This window comes from Colius striatus, chromosome 8, assembly GCF_028858725.1.
Source record: "Colius striatus isolate bColStr4 chromosome 8, bColStr4.1.hap1, whole genome shotgun sequence".
Classification (NCBI taxonomy): domain Eukaryota; kingdom Metazoa; phylum Chordata; class Aves; order Coliiformes; family Coliidae; genus Colius; species Colius striatus.
In genome coordinates this window covers 31,642,682-31,662,514 of record NC_084766.1, presented here as the reverse complement: position 1 = coordinate 31,662,514, position 19,833 = coordinate 31,642,682, and the positions used below count along the sequence as shown (strand labels likewise).

Here is a 19,833-nt window from a genome sequence, read left to right as displayed (position 1 = left end):
CCTTGTAAGGTTCCTGAAGCTGATGCACAGCAAATCCATGAATAAACAGGTTACTAGTCTTGCTCTCTTCGCATTATGGTGCATTTATTTGTATTCAACAGGATTGTATTGAGACCAGCTGATAGAGAAAAGCAGAGCAGCTGGTGGTGGATCAATGGAACGAGGCTTATATTGTTTGGTAGATAGGCCAGATAACTGCCTTGAATGGTTTTCACTAGCAGCAGGCAAAGGGGAGGTGATAGGGGTGCCTGCACATCTGTTGTGACTTTTCTTATTCTTTGACTCTATTGCTATCTCTGCTGCCATGGTGGCAACCTTCGTCCCACCTTGACCGCTGCTGTCACTAATTGAACATCTGCCCCCTTTCTGTTACTGCTGCTTTCATTGTGACTGTAGTCTTGTCTTTTACTTGTGCTAATGTACTTTTGTCATGGCCATGGAGACATCTGTGGCTACCTGATAATGTTGCAGGAGAGCTTTAGAGAAGGTAGAGCTTGCCTCTTGTTATGCTGGAGAGAGTATCTTTCCCCATTCTCTGCTTTCAAATGTTTCCTGATTTATCCCATCAGCTGCTGTTGTCAGACTCAATTCACCATCACTTCTCCAGTCCTTTTTCCTCTCATGATTTTCCTTCCGAAAGAGCAATACCACAGAATAAGCAGGATAATTTTTCTACTAAGATTTTATATACTTTGACTCTTTTTTCAGGTTATAGCCATCAGGAGCAAGCTGCTGTCATAGATAAGCTAACATATACTCCTGCAGTAGACAGTCAATGCGTGTAAACCATCTCTACCTACACTGGTATTGCTTGAGGCTGTAGTAAGCTATGCTTCAGTAACTCTTGAATTAACAGGTTTTGTCTGTCTGTAGCAATCTTCTGAGTACAACTAGTACAGTAACTCTTGATCAACGGATTTTTTGGTAATTTCTATTCTTTTCCCCTAATCTGAGAATAAAATAGCCTGAGTTTAGATACCTGGAAGACATGATTTATGTTATGAAGACAGAATTAGCAGATCAGGGAGGGCTAGCTTAAAAGGAGTGGAGCGATAGGAGAAAGACAGTTATCAAGAAGTTAAAAAGCCATTGCTCAGAGGAAAGAGTAAAGTTAGGAAGGTATTCATGTTCTGACCTTTGAACTCTTTCCCTTTGGTTTGCCTATTACTTTTGATGTTGAGAAAATGTGTGGTTATGTATGTGTGAAAGTACCAATTTATATTTTTTAAATCCTAATGTTTCTAATGTGTTCACTTCCCACATTTTAACAGCTTCCTTGTTTAATGAAAATGAAGAAAAGTAGAACTGGAAAATACAGCTTTATTGACAAAGCAGTTCTTGGCATGCAATGGAAACACTGAAAAACATGTTGGAATATTTCAAGATACTAAACCTCAAAACAGCCCCTATGTTTACATTCTATAGCATATATTATGACTGAGACAGAAATAAGACAAGGTCCAAAAAGGTATTAATCATCAACTTGATATTTTGCATACTCAAAAATGTGTTGTTTATTAAAATGCTCTGAAAATCCCTGCTACTAATCTGAAATTCAGTTACATTTTAAATTTTTTTTTCTGAAAAATAGTTGGATGTTTTCCTTGAGGATTTGTGAAAGTTCATTCCCTTTGAAGTGTCTTTCCTCCTTCCATCAGATTTCCTTGTATTGCACTGAGCTCAAATATCTTAGAACCCGTCTTAAGTTAGACAAAAGCGTTTGGATTATTTCTTATACTTATTAATAAATATATAAGTAGCTATCTTGTCAAATGACTCCTGAAGCCAAAGAATACTGACAAATTCTAGTCCATACATGTGTATACAACTGTGTCTGCTTGTATATGAGAAAAATCTAGGCCATTTTAAAGTAAGAATATACAGTACTCTCAGAGTATATAATTGTAGAAGAACTCTCTGATTTTGTTGCACCAACGTAAAGAAAGCAAAACCTGATGTTGAATTTAGTTCAGGAACCAACTGTGGTTAGAAAAAAATACTATATTCAGAGCCAAACCCCTTAAAGTCTGTGGTTATTTCAGGTTTCGATGTCATGGCTAAGAGCATATCTGGCCCTTTCTTTTCTGTAACTGGCATGACTTCAGGAATAAAGCAGTTGTTAGCAAGCAGAGAAGGGGCTTTGGAATTTCCTGCACTCCTGCTGTGTAGATTCAAATACTAAGTTTAAATAATGGATGAAGCTAAGATTATTATAATTGATCATTGTATGATTTATATGTTGTAATTATAACTAGGCTGAGAAAGAATTTTCAAAAGCTAGTTTCCTGGTAGCCAGAGCCATTAAATAACAGTGTGCTGCCAAAACAAGAATTAGGTGGGAACATAGCCACAGAGTTCACAACGTCTGTCCTCTACCTAATTTATAACCACTCTTATGATGACAGTATCAGTGGTATTTTCTTATTAAGAACAGTGAGAGCTGTTTGAATTGTTTTTCTTATCTTTCTAACGGAACTCTGTATTGTTTTAAGCTTAGTCAAGCATAATAACTGGAAAACTGGAAAAATCTAATGTATTACAAAACTAAGAGGTGCAAGAGGTTGAAAAGGTTAATTAAAAGTGTAATGATTGCATTTACTGAGACAGTCCAATTAATCACTTTAGTCCAGTGGTCATGTGATACAGAAACCATTGCTACAGATAGCTGGTTCCTAGTGCTGGCATACATGGTGTGTTCATTAAAATGGGTATTTTTCTACAGTTTAACTTTTTATTTTAAGCTGGTTTTATTTATTTGAAAACATTTTAAAATAATAAGTAATGTTTAACCCCATACCCTCACAAAATACTTTCTCCAGCTATACTCCCTCCAAACAATATGGGAGCATTGCCCCCTTGATACGTGTAGTCTTACAGCCCTGTGGGAGGTTTGCTTACAACCTAATGGGGTTGGAGGTATAGAAGAAATAAAGGACTAGAAATACATCATGATGTAATGTGATCTCTCTGAAACAGTGTATGTGACCAACAAAGTGAATTCTCAAGTGTCAACAAGCACATCTAAATGTAATTTTTACCACGTCAACTGGAAAAGGGCAAAAAGAACCTTGAAGGATCAATTACAAGGGTCATAACCTTGTATTATCTGATTTGCTATAATATTCACACAGGCTTTATTGGAATGGAACATAAATTTGAAAAATAGTGAGATTAGAAAGGATTGCAACACTAAAGCAAAGAGCTAGAAGCTTTCACTTGGTTTATTTTGCTGGGGCAGCACTTTAGAGGGAGCCCATTATAAGCAGGAGAACAGTAGTTATGTTAACACGGTAATTAATCAAGTCTGAGGAAAAGAGGAAACAAGTTGTGAATTCAGTTCTGCAGTAATAAAAAGAAATGCTGAAAGTTGCCTTGTAAATTGGCATGACTTTGGTAAACAGTCCCTCACTGTGTCTTGAGAACTTGCATGCAGTAAATCACTTCTCATGGCAACCGTGTAGCTTTGAATATTTTCACAGGTTTAGTCTGCAGTTCAGTGTGTGCTGGTTGTTTCTCAATTCTGTTGATTTACTATTTAGCTAATAATAAAATACTCAACTGCATGACATGAGAGTATTTGCAGTAACACGTTTTCACTTCAAGTATTTTAAGGGGAAATGAATTAGATGAACTAAGCTGAAACCGTGGCAATAACCTTCCACATCACAAAACCAGCCTCTGACTCAGTACAGAGCATGAATTGTATATGGAATGACTAAGATCACTCCCTCAGAAAAAAAAAAAATGTATTCTGTATATAGTCCCAGTCATGCATAATCCATCCCTAATGCTAGAGCGGTGTAGATACATTAAAATGACCTTTAGTCCCTAAAACTCTTTAGGGTGGAACTGAAATCATTGGTGCAGTAATGTGAGAAACAGTGACTGGATCAGTTTGCAACAACTGGAAGTTTCTTTGTTATAGCGGCCCGTGTTGTTATTCATACGTTTCTGCCTCATACGTGAGATACCTTGGACAGAAGAAGGGGAAGCAGCATTAAAGAACCCAATTCTTGAACTTAGATTATTGAAAATGCAGAATAACTCTAGTGAATGAAATGGATTCAACCATGCTGGCTTGCACATAATGCAAAACTGCTGTCCTGAGTGTCACGTGGAAAATTAGAGACCCTGGCATAACCTTTCATTGGATTTGTGGCAGAAATGAAACGTGGTAGATCAGGATATTTGTGAGTGAAGATGGAAGGAATTTCAGCAGCAGACCAAAATGTTATGAACACTGGGGAGCAGGGTTTCCACTTGCTTCTTGTTCTTGTGGAACAAAAATTTAAACCAGTTCATCGTAGGGTTTTAAGACTTTCTTATTAGAAAACCTGTGAGTTGAGCAGATGTCCTTCAGCCCAATCCACAGGGCCCAGTGAACTCTGAGTCTTCTCTCAGCCTTTCCTCATTCTTTCCCAGAAAATACTTAAAGTATCAAAGGACATCTTAAGACATCTCCCCTTTTTCCTTAACACATATCCAACATTGGAGTTTTCTCCTGCAGTCTCTATGTGCAATAGCTATGAAATGCATCAGGAAATGTTCAACTAAAGGCAGCAGGAGTTAACTCTTAAGTGGAGAAAAGAGTCCTGCAAAGTACTCGAGCCCAGATCCAGTGCTGAACTTGAGCAATGCAAAATGCAGCATACAGGGTGTGTGGCCCTCTTACTAGGATTAAACTTCCATAAACTGACCAAGAGATAGATTTACCCACCTAAAAGTTAGGAGCCCCTGCTTCCAGGTGATATCTAAAATCCTTAGCAGGGTGCTCAGGATCCTTATAAAATGCACAGGGAATATTGTGGGAAAAAGCCCCAAACACCCACCAACGAACCAGAAAAGAAAAACCAAACCCAACCTTCAAACCAAAACAACAAGAAACCATCTAAAAAATGCCATCAAAACAACAACAAAAAACTCAAAATACCATCGACAACAAAAAGCCATCAACCAAAATGATAACTGTCTAGATGAACAATAAAAAAATGAAGAAACTGAGATTTGTTAGAAGACTTTGAGCCTGAGGAGCCAGATTCAGAGCTTCAGGTGAGTCCACGTGTCTGTGCAGCAGTCACTGTGCGCTCCTGGGAGTAGAGAACCCCTCTTCTTTTATTTGGCACTTAGCAGAAGATGTCCTGGTGCTTTAGTCCTTAAGTTAATGATCACAGCAGTCTTTGAGGAGCTGGGATGGATGCCTTTGCTCTCTGCTCTTCTCTACAGGTTTTCACAAAGCCTGAGAATGTACCCTATGGGTTAGTTAGTAGGTTGGTCTGGAAGGAAGGGGAGGAGCTGTGGGTTTATGGGCTTGTGAGGCTTATGTTTTTTAGAAGAGATTAGAAGACAGCACAAGTGGGATCACGCCTCTGCAGGCTTAAAATTAAGGGAGTAATGTTCAGGGAGGGAATGCTGGTTTCCAGTCGTTGCTCTTGTAAGAGAAATAACTCTCTTTCCTGGGTGCAGGCCAGAACCCAGCAATCTGCCTGCCAGGGAGAGCTCTCATCCTTGGGCTGAAGCATCATGCTCTCTCTTGTGTTTTGCAATAAGCACTATTTCTCATGCACCTTCTTGAGAACACTCTACATTGAGATGGTTTGAGAACTCTTCTGGGAAATGAGAACAGTGGTTCTGAGTCTCCAGGTCAAGAAAGATATTGAACCAAAGCCTTTGAGATCCTGACTGATGATTCAGCACTGGAGTCTCATAAAAACAAAGACCAAGGTGTTTTGAAAAAGACTGTTGGCATAGCAGTTGTGCATAACAATAGTATCTGAGTGATGAACAGTTCCAAATCATGTCTGTTGGTTCACACTAAGCAGGATAAATGTTCTTGATCTCTACAGGCCTTGAACAGGAGACAGTCTTTTACCTCCTCTGATAGATTAATGGGTGTGTTCAGAAGAGAATTCTAGAGACCTGTGGAGTTTGTCTGTCAAAGACTTACATGACACACCAGGAATGTAAAATGTTCCAGCTTTGGTCTCATAAAGTCTCTTTAGGTAGTGTGTTTAGGTCTTTTTGTTGCTTTAGCCCTGGATGTTCCCTTCTGCACACAGGAGTCAATGTCATCCTTGTCACCTGGTGCACCTGCTGCTGCCATTGACTGTAATTTCAACATGCATCTTGTTGTATTTAGTAGTACTCTGAAAGCCCTCTGAAAGCCCGTGATAATATATTAGGTTTAATTAAAAAAGTAAAGCACCAGCTTGTTATGATTATGGGCAAAGTTTGAAGTAGGCCTGACTGTTCTCTAAATGCTGACTAGAAGACAAGTAGAACCTCAGAGTAACATGTATGTGTATCAGTTGCATGATTTCTCAGGGATGACTCATTTTTTTCCTACCATTTGGAACTAGATATAATTTGTCCAGGAAAATGTTAGTTTATTGGAATCCATTAAGGTGCAGATGACAATATTTCCCATGCCTTCCTTAGTTTTTAATCTGCTCTTCTTACAAAGCAGAAGTACTTTGGTGAACCCCATAGCAGCACTTGTGCTAAAGTGGGACCACGTTTCTCCTCTTCAGTCAGTTTTTTGTTTCCTGTGATTCCTAATTCCACACCAGCATTGGAGTAGGCTCATACCCATGTGGTCACCTCTATTGTTTTGTAATTTTGCTTTCCATCACATTAACATTTACAGTTATCTTTACAGCATTCCCTTCACTAAAATGTGTGGAAAACCTACTAACGCTAATTACTTGCAAATAGAAATGGTAATTTTAACAGCAACCTCAGTAAATTGCTTTTTATGTGCTGTAAGAAAATTGAAAACTAAGTGTCCATTTTGCTGTTTAATAAGATTCTTATTGAACAGTAGTCCTTTGCTCTTTCCATCTAGTATAAGCACAAATTAGAAGCTCCCAATATCCACTGAGAATCCCTTCTTGTGCACTATGGGGTTAACAGGAGTTGAGGAGACAGCCAAAGGCCGAGTAGGTGCAGAAATAGAATAGAAATGGAAATGCAAGGAAGATGAAAGATTAAGTTGAAGAGGCTGTGAAAGAGGGTGAAGCATAAGGAAGATCACAGAGGGCGAAGGAAGTCCTGTTAAAACTTTAGAAACATCCCGCAGTGAAAGGGTGGAGCTCTCAGCTGGTTTCTTTCTGCATTTGTTATGGCGCCTTGCTTCCAGAACTGTTGCAGCTGCGACTCTGTTGGACCAAGGTGGAGCTGGTTGAGGAGCTAACAAGTATGAAATTGATTACACCTCCTCATACTGTAATACCAGGCCTGCTTTTTTTTCATCAGTAAAATTTATCAGAAAAGGCATCACACCTTGCATGCACTTGTTACGTGTGCAGTAGAAGAGCTGGGAGCTGGTGATCCACACAGGTTGGTTACTATCAGCCAATTATTGCTGCCCCAGAGGTTTTGCAGATAGTTTTTAGCAGACTGCTTGGTAGGAGGACATTTTCAGACATCCTAACCCTATGGATGTGGGAAGCTGATGAGGTAGCAGCTCCTGGCTCTGGTTGTGTTCTGCTGTGACTTTGCCTGCACCGCATCAGGACAACACCCATAGCAGGAGCAAAGCAGCTCACAGCTGCTGGAGGCAGCATCCTGGTGTTTGCAGATTGGCTCTGCTGGGCTCCTTGCTGTGGGTGGGAACCAGTGCCTCACACACAGGCAGCAGGCATCACTTATCACCTGCCTGGAAGTAACTTACCTCGGAGGCTGCAGTGATTTGGCAGGAGCAGAGAGCTGTGTGTTTGGCAGAGGTTTCCAGTATAGGCCCAAGGCAAAGTGGACTTGGAAGAGAGAAAGCTCTGGGTGGGGAAATGGCAGTGGGAAGGAATCATTATTTGTCCCAGGCTGCTTCTCTGACCGCTCTTAATCTGTATCCAAGTGTCCCAAGAGAGATGGGAACTGAGAAAGGATCTCTGTACAGAAATGTTTTCCAAAGGATGCTGTCAGGAAAAGTAGCTCTGGATTAGATCTATTTGCTCTTAACATAGTCAGTACCTAGTAAGAGCCAAACTCTTGCTTGTCTTAATAATTTAAGCTTTGCAGAACAGAAGCTGGGTGAAATTCTGACCTTATGTATTATTGCTGTGTAAGTAATCCTCAGAAACACTCTCAGTACTGTTAACTGTTTCTAATTACTGCAGGTCTTAGGAGTGATTATGTTGTACTTTTGCTATAAAGAAAAGGCATAAAGAGTGTTCTGAAAGGTACATTTTGTATTAAAACATGTTTTCAAAGCTTGTGAGAAGTTGGTATTAATGAGAAGATTTAGTTTAGGCAATCTCATTTAATTCAAATGCATTTGATGCATTTTTCTTATGTGTTGCACGTTAGTCCTGGTTTTAAAAGGTAAAAAGAATTTGTGGAAAGTGATGATAAATATGCCAGAGAAAACAGCTAGACACGTATGTATCAAAATAGAAAAGACAAGTGACATGTTGCAGCCAGGGCCTGTTTAAGAAAAAACAAATCCCCCAACACCTGATTCACATTCAGAGTTAACCTGCAGAGGAACATGAGCCTTGGGTAGATGCAAATGAAAGATATGAATATGCATAATTTATGTGGGAACAATTCACACCTAATGCAACTTTCATTCCAGATAGCTTTCACTGCTGTTTGTGGTGTCAGTGAATTGGCTTGTGGTCTGCTTTCTGAAAAGATTTATTATCCTGTCCCTTTTGATTTTTGAGGTGTTCATATTGACAGTGTTGTTTGTATTTCTGTAGCAGAATGTACTCCATTTTGCATCCTTAGTGGAAAACATGTATTTGATGATCAGCAAAGAGGGGCTTTGTTATATCTTGGGGTTTTTTTAAAGCATGCTTTATAATGTATCATAGAGTAGGCTTATATCTGCTGGTATTGCAATGCCCCATTCAGAGTTCTTCTGCAGAATCATGTTTTAAAGAGTGGAATTCAGAAGTTGACTCCCAGGCACAAATAACCATGTAATTACTCTGCAATCACATAGTAATTAGCATGTACTATTCATATATTGCATAATTATATGCCCTGCAGATTACATAGCAATTATATTTGTACTAAACATATAATTCTATATACTGTATTAAAAAATGTTGAGAGTTCATATTTAAGATTATATTATATTAATGTACTACAACATTTTATATCAAAATGTTACAATTTTATGAGAGGGCTGCATTTTGGAGATCTCATCTCTTCTGCATCTGGTGTTGCTGGAACTGCAGTAGGCTGCTATTATAAGAAAAACTTGGCTCTATTAATTTGTAGTCAAATGTTGCATGTTTCTAATTTTGTACTTGATGAAGATAAGAATCAAAAAGTTGCAGTTTATTGTGCAGGAAACTGAGATTGGGAAGGACCTGGGGTGTGAATGTTAAATGTACAAAGGTCAAATGTATGAACCAACTGCATGTAGTTACAGCAGTGAGAAGTGAGAAACAGATCTGATGCTGCTTATGCATTGTGTTATTTCTGGATAGGTAAGATACATGGGATAGTAGTAGGTGATATGTCTATGTAATGCTAAGCTTGTGCCAGCATCCAAGGCCTGTCTTTGGCACGCTTCAGGGAATTGTAGTACCACGGTGCACCACATCAGCCAAACTGCATCATCTTGTCCAGTCACAGGAAAACCAGGAAAGGTGAAGGTCCTGATCTGGGAATTAGAGGCTGAGTTAGGAGAATAGAGAGGAGTGGCACTGAGTTGTAGAAAGGGCTTGGACTTAGTTTTTGGGAAAAGGTAGATGATCTAGGAAAAAAGCTTTACTTGAAATAAATTTAGAGCTTTGGATTGTTTGAGATGTTTTGTCTTTGGCCAACTCCTCTGTGAGGTAGCTGCAGAGTTTCGGATACTTGCAAAATGTTCTGTTCAGTTTGCAAATTCTGTAGCAATGGGAAGCTAATGTATTTTCTTGGCTCTGTGATGTTGGCATTCCTAACATCCAAAGCAGCCTTATGATTATTCTTAACTGAATCTTGCATTCTAATGCCAGTGGCCTTCATTTTCAAGCAAACCATCCATTGTGTATTAATATCTGGATAATGTATTGCAAAATTAAATGTGTCATTGTAGTCTTAACTCTTACCTGAGTTTAATTTTTCCTGTAACTCACTGTAGCGTGTGTGTGTGAGCCGTATTTCTTGTTTTCAAATGTTCCTTTCACAGTTATGTGTTATTTCTACATCAACTTTTTCAAAACTTTTAAACTTCATAAAAGTTCAGGTGGCATCTATACATCTTATAAAAGCATCTTTCACTAAGCATGGGGCTCACAGGCCTTGTGGGTGGCCTTACAGAGCTCACAGTCGTTGGGCTGCACCTGCTTTCCTTTCTGTTTGGGTGGGCTGTTTTCATCTCTCAAAAACTGTAATAAGAAGCCTGTGGCTTATACATTCTGCAGAGTACACAAATTACATTTAAATGTTGTTACCTGGCGCAGATACTGAATGTCATTTGTGCTGTTCACAAGGAAAAGATTAAAAAGAATGTCAGAGCTTTAAAAAAGCAGAATTGGGAGCCCCCGTTCTCACTGTGTTCTTGTGCAATGGGCCAAATGTATCCCTTCCAATTTACCAGCAATTTTAATAACTTTAGTGAGGCTGAGTCTTAGCCATATTTGTCCTGCATGTCTGCTGCAAAGCAGATGAAGTACAGCTTGCCCGGTATAATCATCATTCATTTGCCAGCATCCTGATCTTCACGCATGCCTGTGCTCTTGTTCACTCGTTAAACCATTGCCCTAAGAAACATAAGGACTGGTTGCAGTTTCTGGCACTGAAAGTTTTGTATGTAACAAGTATATAATCAGGATCTCATTAACAGTGAAATAAACACAAATATCAAAACACAATATAAATGTGACGCGTTTCTTACTGCTGTTGTGTTGTCTTTTCTAGTGGAGCCAGTACTTTCAAAGGGGAACAATTGCTTGGATGCAGCAAAAGCTTGTAACCTAAATGATACCTGCAAGAGGTTCAGATCTGCTTACATAACCCCCTGCACCAGCAGCACGTCTAATGAAATCTGTAACAAGCGGAAGTGTCATAAGGCCCTCCGGCTATTTTTTGACAAAGTCCCCCCAAAGCACAGCTACGGGATGCTCTTCTGCTCCTGTCGAGACGTAGCCTGTACAGAAAGGAGACGGCAGACTATTGTTCCTGTGTGTTCATATGAGGACAGGGAGAAACCAAACTGCCTGAATTTACAAGAATCCTGCAAGAAGAATTACATCTGCAGGTAAGATAGCACTGGCAGGGGAGTGATTAATGAGGTACCAGAGAGAACTTTTTGGTACTGCTGGATTTGCCAAGACTAAGGGTCAGAAAACCCACTTAGTGAAAAGGATGAGTCAGGATAAAAAGGAAATGCCTCTGACATCCTTAACAGAATAACAAAAGCCTTCTTCTGGTTATAGTGTATGCCTTCTCCAACACTGCTCACAGCTACTCCCTCGCATTACAGAGGAATCATTAACCCCCCAGTTGAATTTTTACAGATCATTGTTGTAAACATTTTCATTAGGTGTCTCTGTGAAATGATGACTCAGAATGATGTTCATGTCTCATTAGTGACCAGGTGAAAATGGAATAATTTGTTAGAAAGGGATTTATTTTCATTGTAATCTTATGTGTGAGCACTAATAACTGTTTGGGAATACAAGCCACATGTTGGACTTGATAAATGGTCACAATGGTCATATGGACTACTCATGGACTTTTTCTTCTAAGAGCTGTTTTAGACTTGGAATTTGTTTTATCTCCCCTCCCCTGACAAGAGTGCTGGTCTGATACAACTGGAGGGTCATTGATTCAGTGACCTAATTCCCAGCCTCTTTCCTCTGTGTGTTGAGCCCGGAGAGGCAGCGCACAGTGCTGCTTCACAGGACAAATTTGCCTTCCCCATCCTTTTGCCTTCAGTCAGTTCCCTGCAGGGTATCACACAACAGTGGCATACAGGACCTCCTCTGCCTTTAGGAAGTGCTTTATTCCTACTTAATGCTGTGTGTGTTCATATTAGAACATTGTCCTAATATCACATTTGTGAAGTTATGCCTGAGAATCTTGCTCATTTCTGATGTGTAAAGTCCTTGTGGGTTATCCACTTCTGTGAATTTGCAAGTAAGGAAATAAACACTATTGTGAAATGTCAAGGATGCTGAAGACATGATATGAATCTTAATAAGTATTTACCTATACCTGGTAAAATATTTACTTTGAAGTTTATGAGATCTGCACTGATGATTTTAAACATTTAGCCATAGCACCTCAGGTGTGCCCAAGTGTTCAGAGGCAAGCAGTGCCCTGCCTTCAGTGGCTCAGGGGAAGTCTGCAGCCACTTTCCTGCTGACTCAAATTAGAGCAGATTTAAAACAAAGCAGAATTCTCATTGCAGTCCAGCGAGTTGCATTCAGCACCTTCATAGCTGATGCTGTTGTAGTTTATGAAAGCTGGATACATGTAGTCTCAGAATCCCTTGCTTTTCGTTTCCCCGTTGTGCCATTAGTCTTTTTGCTTATACACGCTGTCTTCCCTATACACAGGTCCTGTTAATTAGTAGAGTGACAGTGTCTTTACTGTGTTTTCCCATGTATTACTGTGCCAATGAAATGGGAGAGAGGATTTTATAGGGAGACTTCTTCCTATTATTCAAGCTGTAGTGTTCACAAATTACTTAGTTAAATTAATGCTATTACTTCTCTCATGACTGTGTTTTCCTTTGGTCAGCTTTGATCTAATGTTATCTCAGCAGCTAAGTTTTTAATGGCACTTTGTTTAATTTGTCTGGTGATGTGCTTTTTCCGTTGCAATGCTGCAGAGGAAAGCTCGGTAAAATCTGTGCTCCCATTGCCCTAAGTTGCAGTCAGCACTATGATGAAAGTTGTTTCTTTAAAGGTTCTTCCCGTGGCTTGCTTTGATTTGAAATTACAAAAATTGAAAAAGTTTGGACTGTTCTAAGGCACGATGTAACCTGGCTGTGAGGGTGAGGGGCAGCACTGGTATGAGGGAGTGGGTGGGCAAATGCCTGTGGGATTTGGGGCAGCATTGGTGAGTACATCACTTGAGTCCAATGCTGGAGGTCAGACAAGCTCGATGTCTGGATGAAAGTTGTCTCACAATACTTCCTGAGAAGTTTAAAATACCAGTGTGTTTAATACCTTCCCTCTCTATTGTCAAGGAAAGGGAAAACCAGCAGCAGAGCTATTCCAGCTTATCCATAGTACAGTGAAAGATGTTTTGTCTCAGTGACTTGTTGCGCTCTTAGAGGGAGTTGGTGTGATTTGCTCCATGTGTCCTGCAGGAAGACAGGGACTTGGGCAGGGGAGGAAGGAAAGGGGAGGAGATCTCCTCCCTGCTTTGAAGCATTAGTACTGATAAATATCAGTCTGCAGAGTAATTCCAGATACGTTTACAGTGAAAAAAGTAATAGTCAGTAGGCTTATAATTCTAACTCTGATAACTTCTGTTTCGTTTTGAAATCAGGAGTATCTAAATGAGAGAATGATTTGAGAATATGTTCTGCCTCCTGTGAAACGGAGTCATTTAGCAACTATTGTTTGCGTGCTTATTACATCTATTAAAGCTTCTTCCTAATGCTAATTAAGACAAGGGAAACATGTTCTGAGGGTTTCTGAAAGTACACTCACAAATGGTTTGTGAATGCTGCTTACTTAGAAACGTAAGAGTTGAATTTGCCCATATTCTGTATAAAATATCAACTGGGGCTGTGCAGACAAGTATTTAAACATTCAGTTTTGGATGCTCTTTAAAAGCTTTGTCCTGGATGCATATATCACTGAATTTGGTTTTGAAACAGAAGTAAGAGCAGGGAAGTGATCTGGCCAGACAGCAGGTACCACTAACTGAGATGGCAGGATGCTTTGCTTGTTTTTTCATTTTTTATTCATTAATCCATCTGTTATATAACATAAACTCTCGATCAAGGGGGGAAAAAAGAACAGAAATGTCAGGAAATGCAAATAAGTTTTGACTTGTGTAAATGGTCCAAATTTTTCAACCTCATCAGAATACCAAATGGTTCATTGTCATTATCATTTTTCTGCTGCCTCTGCTTGTATCCCAGGCCATATCCAGCTTTGAAACTGCTTGGAGTCTCTCAGGCATGCCTGTCAATGCTCACTGAAAAGAAAAGCAAAAAAAAAGCCAAAGAACAAAAAGAAGACATAAGGATTCCTTTTTATTATGAACATATACAAAACTCTCCACAACTTTCACCAGTGATGTTGTCCTGGAATAGCTCAAACCTCTGAGGAACCTCTTGTTCTGATCGCTTCAGCCACCAACTAAACTCCAGAAAGTTGACTAGCATGTTTTAAAAATACTCTGCTGTAAATGCAGGGCAGTGTGCTTCATTTTGGCCACTATCACGTTTGACAGTGTTTCAAATAGTCTTTTCTTTTAGTAATGAAAGTGTGAGTCATTAGTTTGGTCTTTTTAATAACCTGTGTTTTGAATTTGCATACTTCCTCTGCCTCCTGGATATGTTCAGAAGGCACAGACCAGAATGATAATGACACAGACACATTTATTAAAAGAACAGTATCAATCCTGTCACATGCTGCAAAGATCCAAAGAGTTGCATAAAATGAAGCATCTTTTGTTAATATATGAATCCAGTGACAGCAAGGTTCTTGTCCTTCACAATTACTAAATTCAGAAAGATTGGTCAAGTCACTGAAGTTCATTTTTAAGGTGAAATAGCCAGAACGTAGTTCTTGACTAATTTCAGAAGACATCTGTAACAGTGGCTTCTCTACATTAAGACTTCCTGCAACATGTACCATTACTGACTGCAAACCCTACACCCTCCTGGATGAGATTTGCCAGAAGAGGGGGTGGTTAAACACTAAGCAAGTCTATGATGAGTTATAAATGTGCAGTCAACCTTTTCTGCCTGTTATAGAGAGGAGGGAGCCCAGCACATTGTTTTAGTAGGGAGCTGCCTTTAGTCACAGCATTAACAAGAAGTGGGGAAGAGTGCACTAAAGGGTTGTGTGAAGGGAGAGGGAACAGGCAGAGAAGAAATATGCCCTTTTCCTCAAATTTTCTATTCCTTAGACTTTCATTTTTCCTTACATTCTCCCTAGCTTTTTTCTCATGCATCTGCCCCTTGCTTAGACTCCCTTCATCATCTCTTTCCAGACCTTCCAGTCATCATCTGACTTTCACCCTCTCCACTTCATTTGACTTTTCTCTCTTAAAACCACTTACAGTCCCTCCTCACCTGCTTCTCGGTGTGTTGTTCTTTACCTCCCTCGCTATCCTGCCACAGTACAATGATCATCTATCTGTAATGTAGAAAATGAGAGGGAAAACATAGGTGCTACCTCCCTTTCTGAGCCTAGAAGCTTACAATGATTACAAATCAGTTGTCCAACCTCTGAATTTGACTGCTTAGTCTCAGACTGGCTCTACCTTCAGGTGTTGAAAGATATTAGTGGTTATTTTCATGAAGGACAGAGAAGCACTATGCAGTTCTATATAAAAGAGCCGGATTTGCATCCCTCTGGGGTATTTATAGCAGTTTGGCACTCAAAGCTGTCTGGCAGCTCCTTGAGATGATTGTTTTGCAGTGGGTATGCAAAACCAGGACAACAACATAGTTTTTGTAATTTGGTTAAGGACATTAAAACAGGGACACTCTTGATTTCTAGAGACGTGCAGGCTATGCCTATGTCACATAACTCAGGGAGTGGGCAAAAAACCCTCGTGTGCTGCCTGACTCACCCTGCACTAGATGTAGGATGTCTGCAGTGTAATAGGGTTAGCCTGAGCTCAGGCTACGTGCACATTTTCCCTGCTCTCCTTGTGCATGACATCAGGAAAGCTCCTGTGTCTGCAAAATGCCAAGTGGGATAGGAAAATGGAAATGGAAAATGTAAAGCTACCTTTTGGCCCATATACTGCAGCATGCCCACAAGCTCACCTCACATCTAGGAGCATAGCCTGAATTGGAAGAAGACTGATTTTTATACTTATATACAAGTTTCTGTATCTATTGCTAGAGGTACCATATTTATTTCAGTTTAAAAAACCCCAGGTATTAATTAATAGTGAGAAATGATCACAGTTTAGTAAATTAACAAAATGGCATCAGTGGTGGGGGATGGGACAGGAGCTGGTGTGCTCTGCAGAGGGGATGTGATGGTGAGCAGAGTATGTGTGTGGGGAATTGCTAGCCTGGAAAAAAATATTAATGCACTCTCTGCAAAATAAGCAAAAACTCCTTTCAAGTCAAGGCAAAGATATAAAATGCTGCAATATTCTGTTGTTTTCTTCCCTTCCAGTCTTTTTACATGATTCATTACATTGATGTCTTTTGTTAGCAGAGTAAAATAGAGTATTACTCTCCCCTCACCTCCCAACCCCCCCCCAAATTAATTTAAAATCTTTTCCTTCTGAGTAAAACCCCAAAGGAATCAAGCAGTTCCTCCATAAATCCCTTTGGAATCCAAAAATCAGAACACCCAGCAAAACACCACTACTTTAACATCCCTGTTAAAGTGTAGATGGATCTCATTCTGCAGTGCTAGGATCTGCTTGGCCAGTCCTCATTTATACTCACTCTGTTCTGCTTAAGAAGGTCCTGGAGATTAAAAGCTTGGTGAGTGATTGACATTTCTCCAAAATAAGTGAAGATGCAAGGATGTAGTAATTAGAAAAATGGCTCAGCTATTTTCCTGTACCATACTCTGGCATCACTTTGTGCTTTGACAATGCACAGGGGCATTCAGCTCCAAGAAATAGTAACTAGAAGGTATCTTTACGCTGAGGTCCCTTGTGAGGCAAACCTGAAGCTCTCCAAGCAGCATCCCTTCAGTCAGCTAGGATTTCTGCTGATTCCTGAGACCCGGTCTCCAGGAAGAAGGCAGCCTAATTCTTCTGTGCCCATTATCTGTAAAACGTAAGTTCTGCCTTAACATTGTCAGAACTGTTTTGATTGAAGTCTTCTCAGCCACCAGTAAACTTCATGTCAAAGAATTTGGGGGCACTGGTGTCATCCAAATGTGGTCTTAAATCTCTGTGTATTGTTTTGTCCGAGGAGGCTTGTTTTGTTATTCTAAGTGAGAAAGGAAAACTGCCTGTAAAAGAAATAAGACTACAAAGAAGGAGCCAGGAAGGGTGATACAGCTGGGCAAATGTAACCCATTTGGTTTTGTGCATTTATCATGGGGGAAAGATTAAACCACATATATTAATGAAGCAATTTCACCCCTGTTTAGTCAAAAAATATTGAAATCCAGGAAAGCTAAATTTTGCTTTAAAGTTTAATAGAGATCTAAATTTGGAGCTACCCGTGTTCTTACAGATAAGCAAGGAAGTGCTTAATTGCTTTGCTGGATGGGGTTCCAGTAAGAGTACTGCTACTGCTGATTTGTTGAATTGTTAATTGAGAGTTTTTTGTAGAGAACAGGGGTTTAGTATTCATTGGTTTGCATGAGTAGTTTCCACCCACTGTTCTGTTACACCTGGTGCAGAGAAGATTTGTGATTCCTTTTAATGTACACTCAGTCACATTTGGCTAACATGCTGTTTCTGGGGCAAAGAAAGGGTGTATATATCACATAATAGTGTTTTCTTTAATAAATCAAAATATTTTCTCATTTACCTCAAACCATGTATATGCTACAGGCAAGAAGCTGCTGTAAGTTTAATGTGAATACCAGAGCTATTATATCAAGTCCATTCCCAGTGTGCTTCCTCTGACATCAGTGGCTTCAGTGGATTTATTCCAGGGATGAATTTGTCTATTCCTGCTCTGTGTAGGTAAATCTTCAGGCAGTGCTAATTAAAAGAATGTCAACTGATTTTACCATTCCATTATGCTGGACTTTGTAAAGGTTATTTATATCATTCTACATCAGGCCCCAGTGAGAGAATGTTTGTGGTGGCAGTGCATCTATTAAAATAGCTGCAAGAAAATGTAAACACTAGAACTAAAAATAAAACTTTGTTTCTCAACAGAGCAAGCGACAGCCACATGAATATTTTCAAATGTTAGCATTTTCATGTTTACTGGATAGAAATTGCATTGCTTTCATTATGTTTTAAGCACTACCATGTTACTGATGGAGTGACTACTGTGAAGTGGAAGCCAGATGTAAATGTACCAGTACCCACAAAGACTTCTTGACAGAGGTGGTGGTTGTTTCCTGTGCTTTGATTTATCTGCTGGCTTTAAAACAAGTGACACAGAAAAAGTTTTCTGGTGTGTGTTTACTGTTGAATATAGACTTTCTGTGTGAGCTGGCTGTGACTCTAGCCTGAGATTATTAATAGATGACCTTACATTCACATGTTTGGACTTATACTGTATTTGTTCAAACCATCATAGCAAGCTTTTCTATTACAAAGCACATATGACAAAGACTTCAGTGAAATTAAAACTTGACTGTACTTTTTGAGTGTTCAGTTTACCTTCTTCTGATGCAAGCATAAATTACAGTGGTTGTCCTCTCAAGTCACGATGCTCCCTTTTCTAATTAGGCATCATGAAATAGTGGAGATGGATCTCAGTAACTGACCATCATGCAGCATTGCAAAATACACTTCAGAATGGACAGTATTTTTCAGAGCAACTTCTGTAAACATCTGGATATCACAGGCTGTCAGCTCTCACCCTCAGTGGCCATGTTCAGGTTCTTTTGACAGTGGTGACAAAACAAAACCTCTTAAGACATCCACATCATCCTTAACTGGTCAAAGTGGTTTATTTTCCATACTTTCTCTACAAATCAGTGCTTTTTATACTAGTATGATACATCCATATAGCTTCTAAAAGCGAGTAAAACACATTGAATAAGAACAATGTTATATTGATTTGCTAGTGCCAGAACTTCTTGACTTGCTGTTTGATGGGGCTTGTTTTGTGCATGGAAAAACCAAAAAGCATTCACATAAAAGAGACTCTAATCTACTTTTATGTGCTGTAGTTCTGATTTTATATTTGTTGTCTTACTCCTGAAGTCAAAAGACTTTTTAGAGTAGCTGGAGGTTGAGTTTCAGCTGTATTGGCTGCCTCCAGACCCTGCACAACTGAGTGCAAGGACACACTGGGCAGCACTTGTTTCCTTCAGCCAGACCTCTGCCAAGGAGACACGGAGCTGTTCCTTTCAGGAATACCACCACACATATAACAATGCCACGGAGGGATTTTTCCTCTGCAAAAAGCATCCCTATATAACCTTGGGAAAACTGATGATCCCAGTGCACCTGTAAACAGAAACTTTTCTGGTAAACAGACAACTTGTATTGAACTTTTAAGATTATTTTCTATCTCCAAACTCCAAATCAGTTTCATTCTTGAGCCAGCAATGTTCTATTATAGTTTATTCAAGTGGTTACAAAGAATATTATTGTCATGGACATCTTTCTCAGGTACTTGGAGCCACATCCTTTCAGTGCACACTCAGGATTTGTTGTTAATAAATACCTAAGCATCCAGTGACACACTCAAGGACTTGCAGTGGCACTAATTTCTTTGGCTTGCTTTTTGAGAGGGGCAATGGTTTTCTTAGGTTTCCAGTCTGTAATACAAAGACTCTCCTGCCTGCCCAGCTAATGAAGAGAGAACAACTCTATTCATAATGCACCAGTTCTTTCCTGATGAACGTGCCATCAAGAGACATTCTGAGGCTTGGCCATCTTTAAATGTGACAGTCATTTTATATTTAGAAGCTTCAAATTAAACAGCATAAAGGAAATTAATTAGGATGAAAATATACAAATTCATGGTACTCAGAAAGCAGGTAGTGGATTTGTTCATGTTATTGGAGAGCTTTGGGATAGAGACAGGTAGACTAAATAGAAATCTTTCCAGCATCCCCTGATAGAAATCACAGACTGACAGTTGAGCCTATC

The 19,833-nt window shown here is 39.6% G+C and overlaps 1 protein-coding gene across 1 annotated transcript in view; it reads left to right on the top strand.

Moving 5' to 3' along the window:
- The window catches only part of GFRA1 (GDNF family receptor alpha 1), a 138,189-nt gene that overhangs the window by 75,889 nt on the left and 42,467 nt on the right, over window positions 1-19,833 (top strand). The window contains exon 4 of the mRNA XM_062001524.1: window positions 10,852-11,191. Coding sequence (XP_061857508.1) covers window positions 10,852-11,191 — 340 coding nt within the window. The remainder of the gene's footprint in view (window positions 1-10,851; window positions 11,192-19,833) is intronic.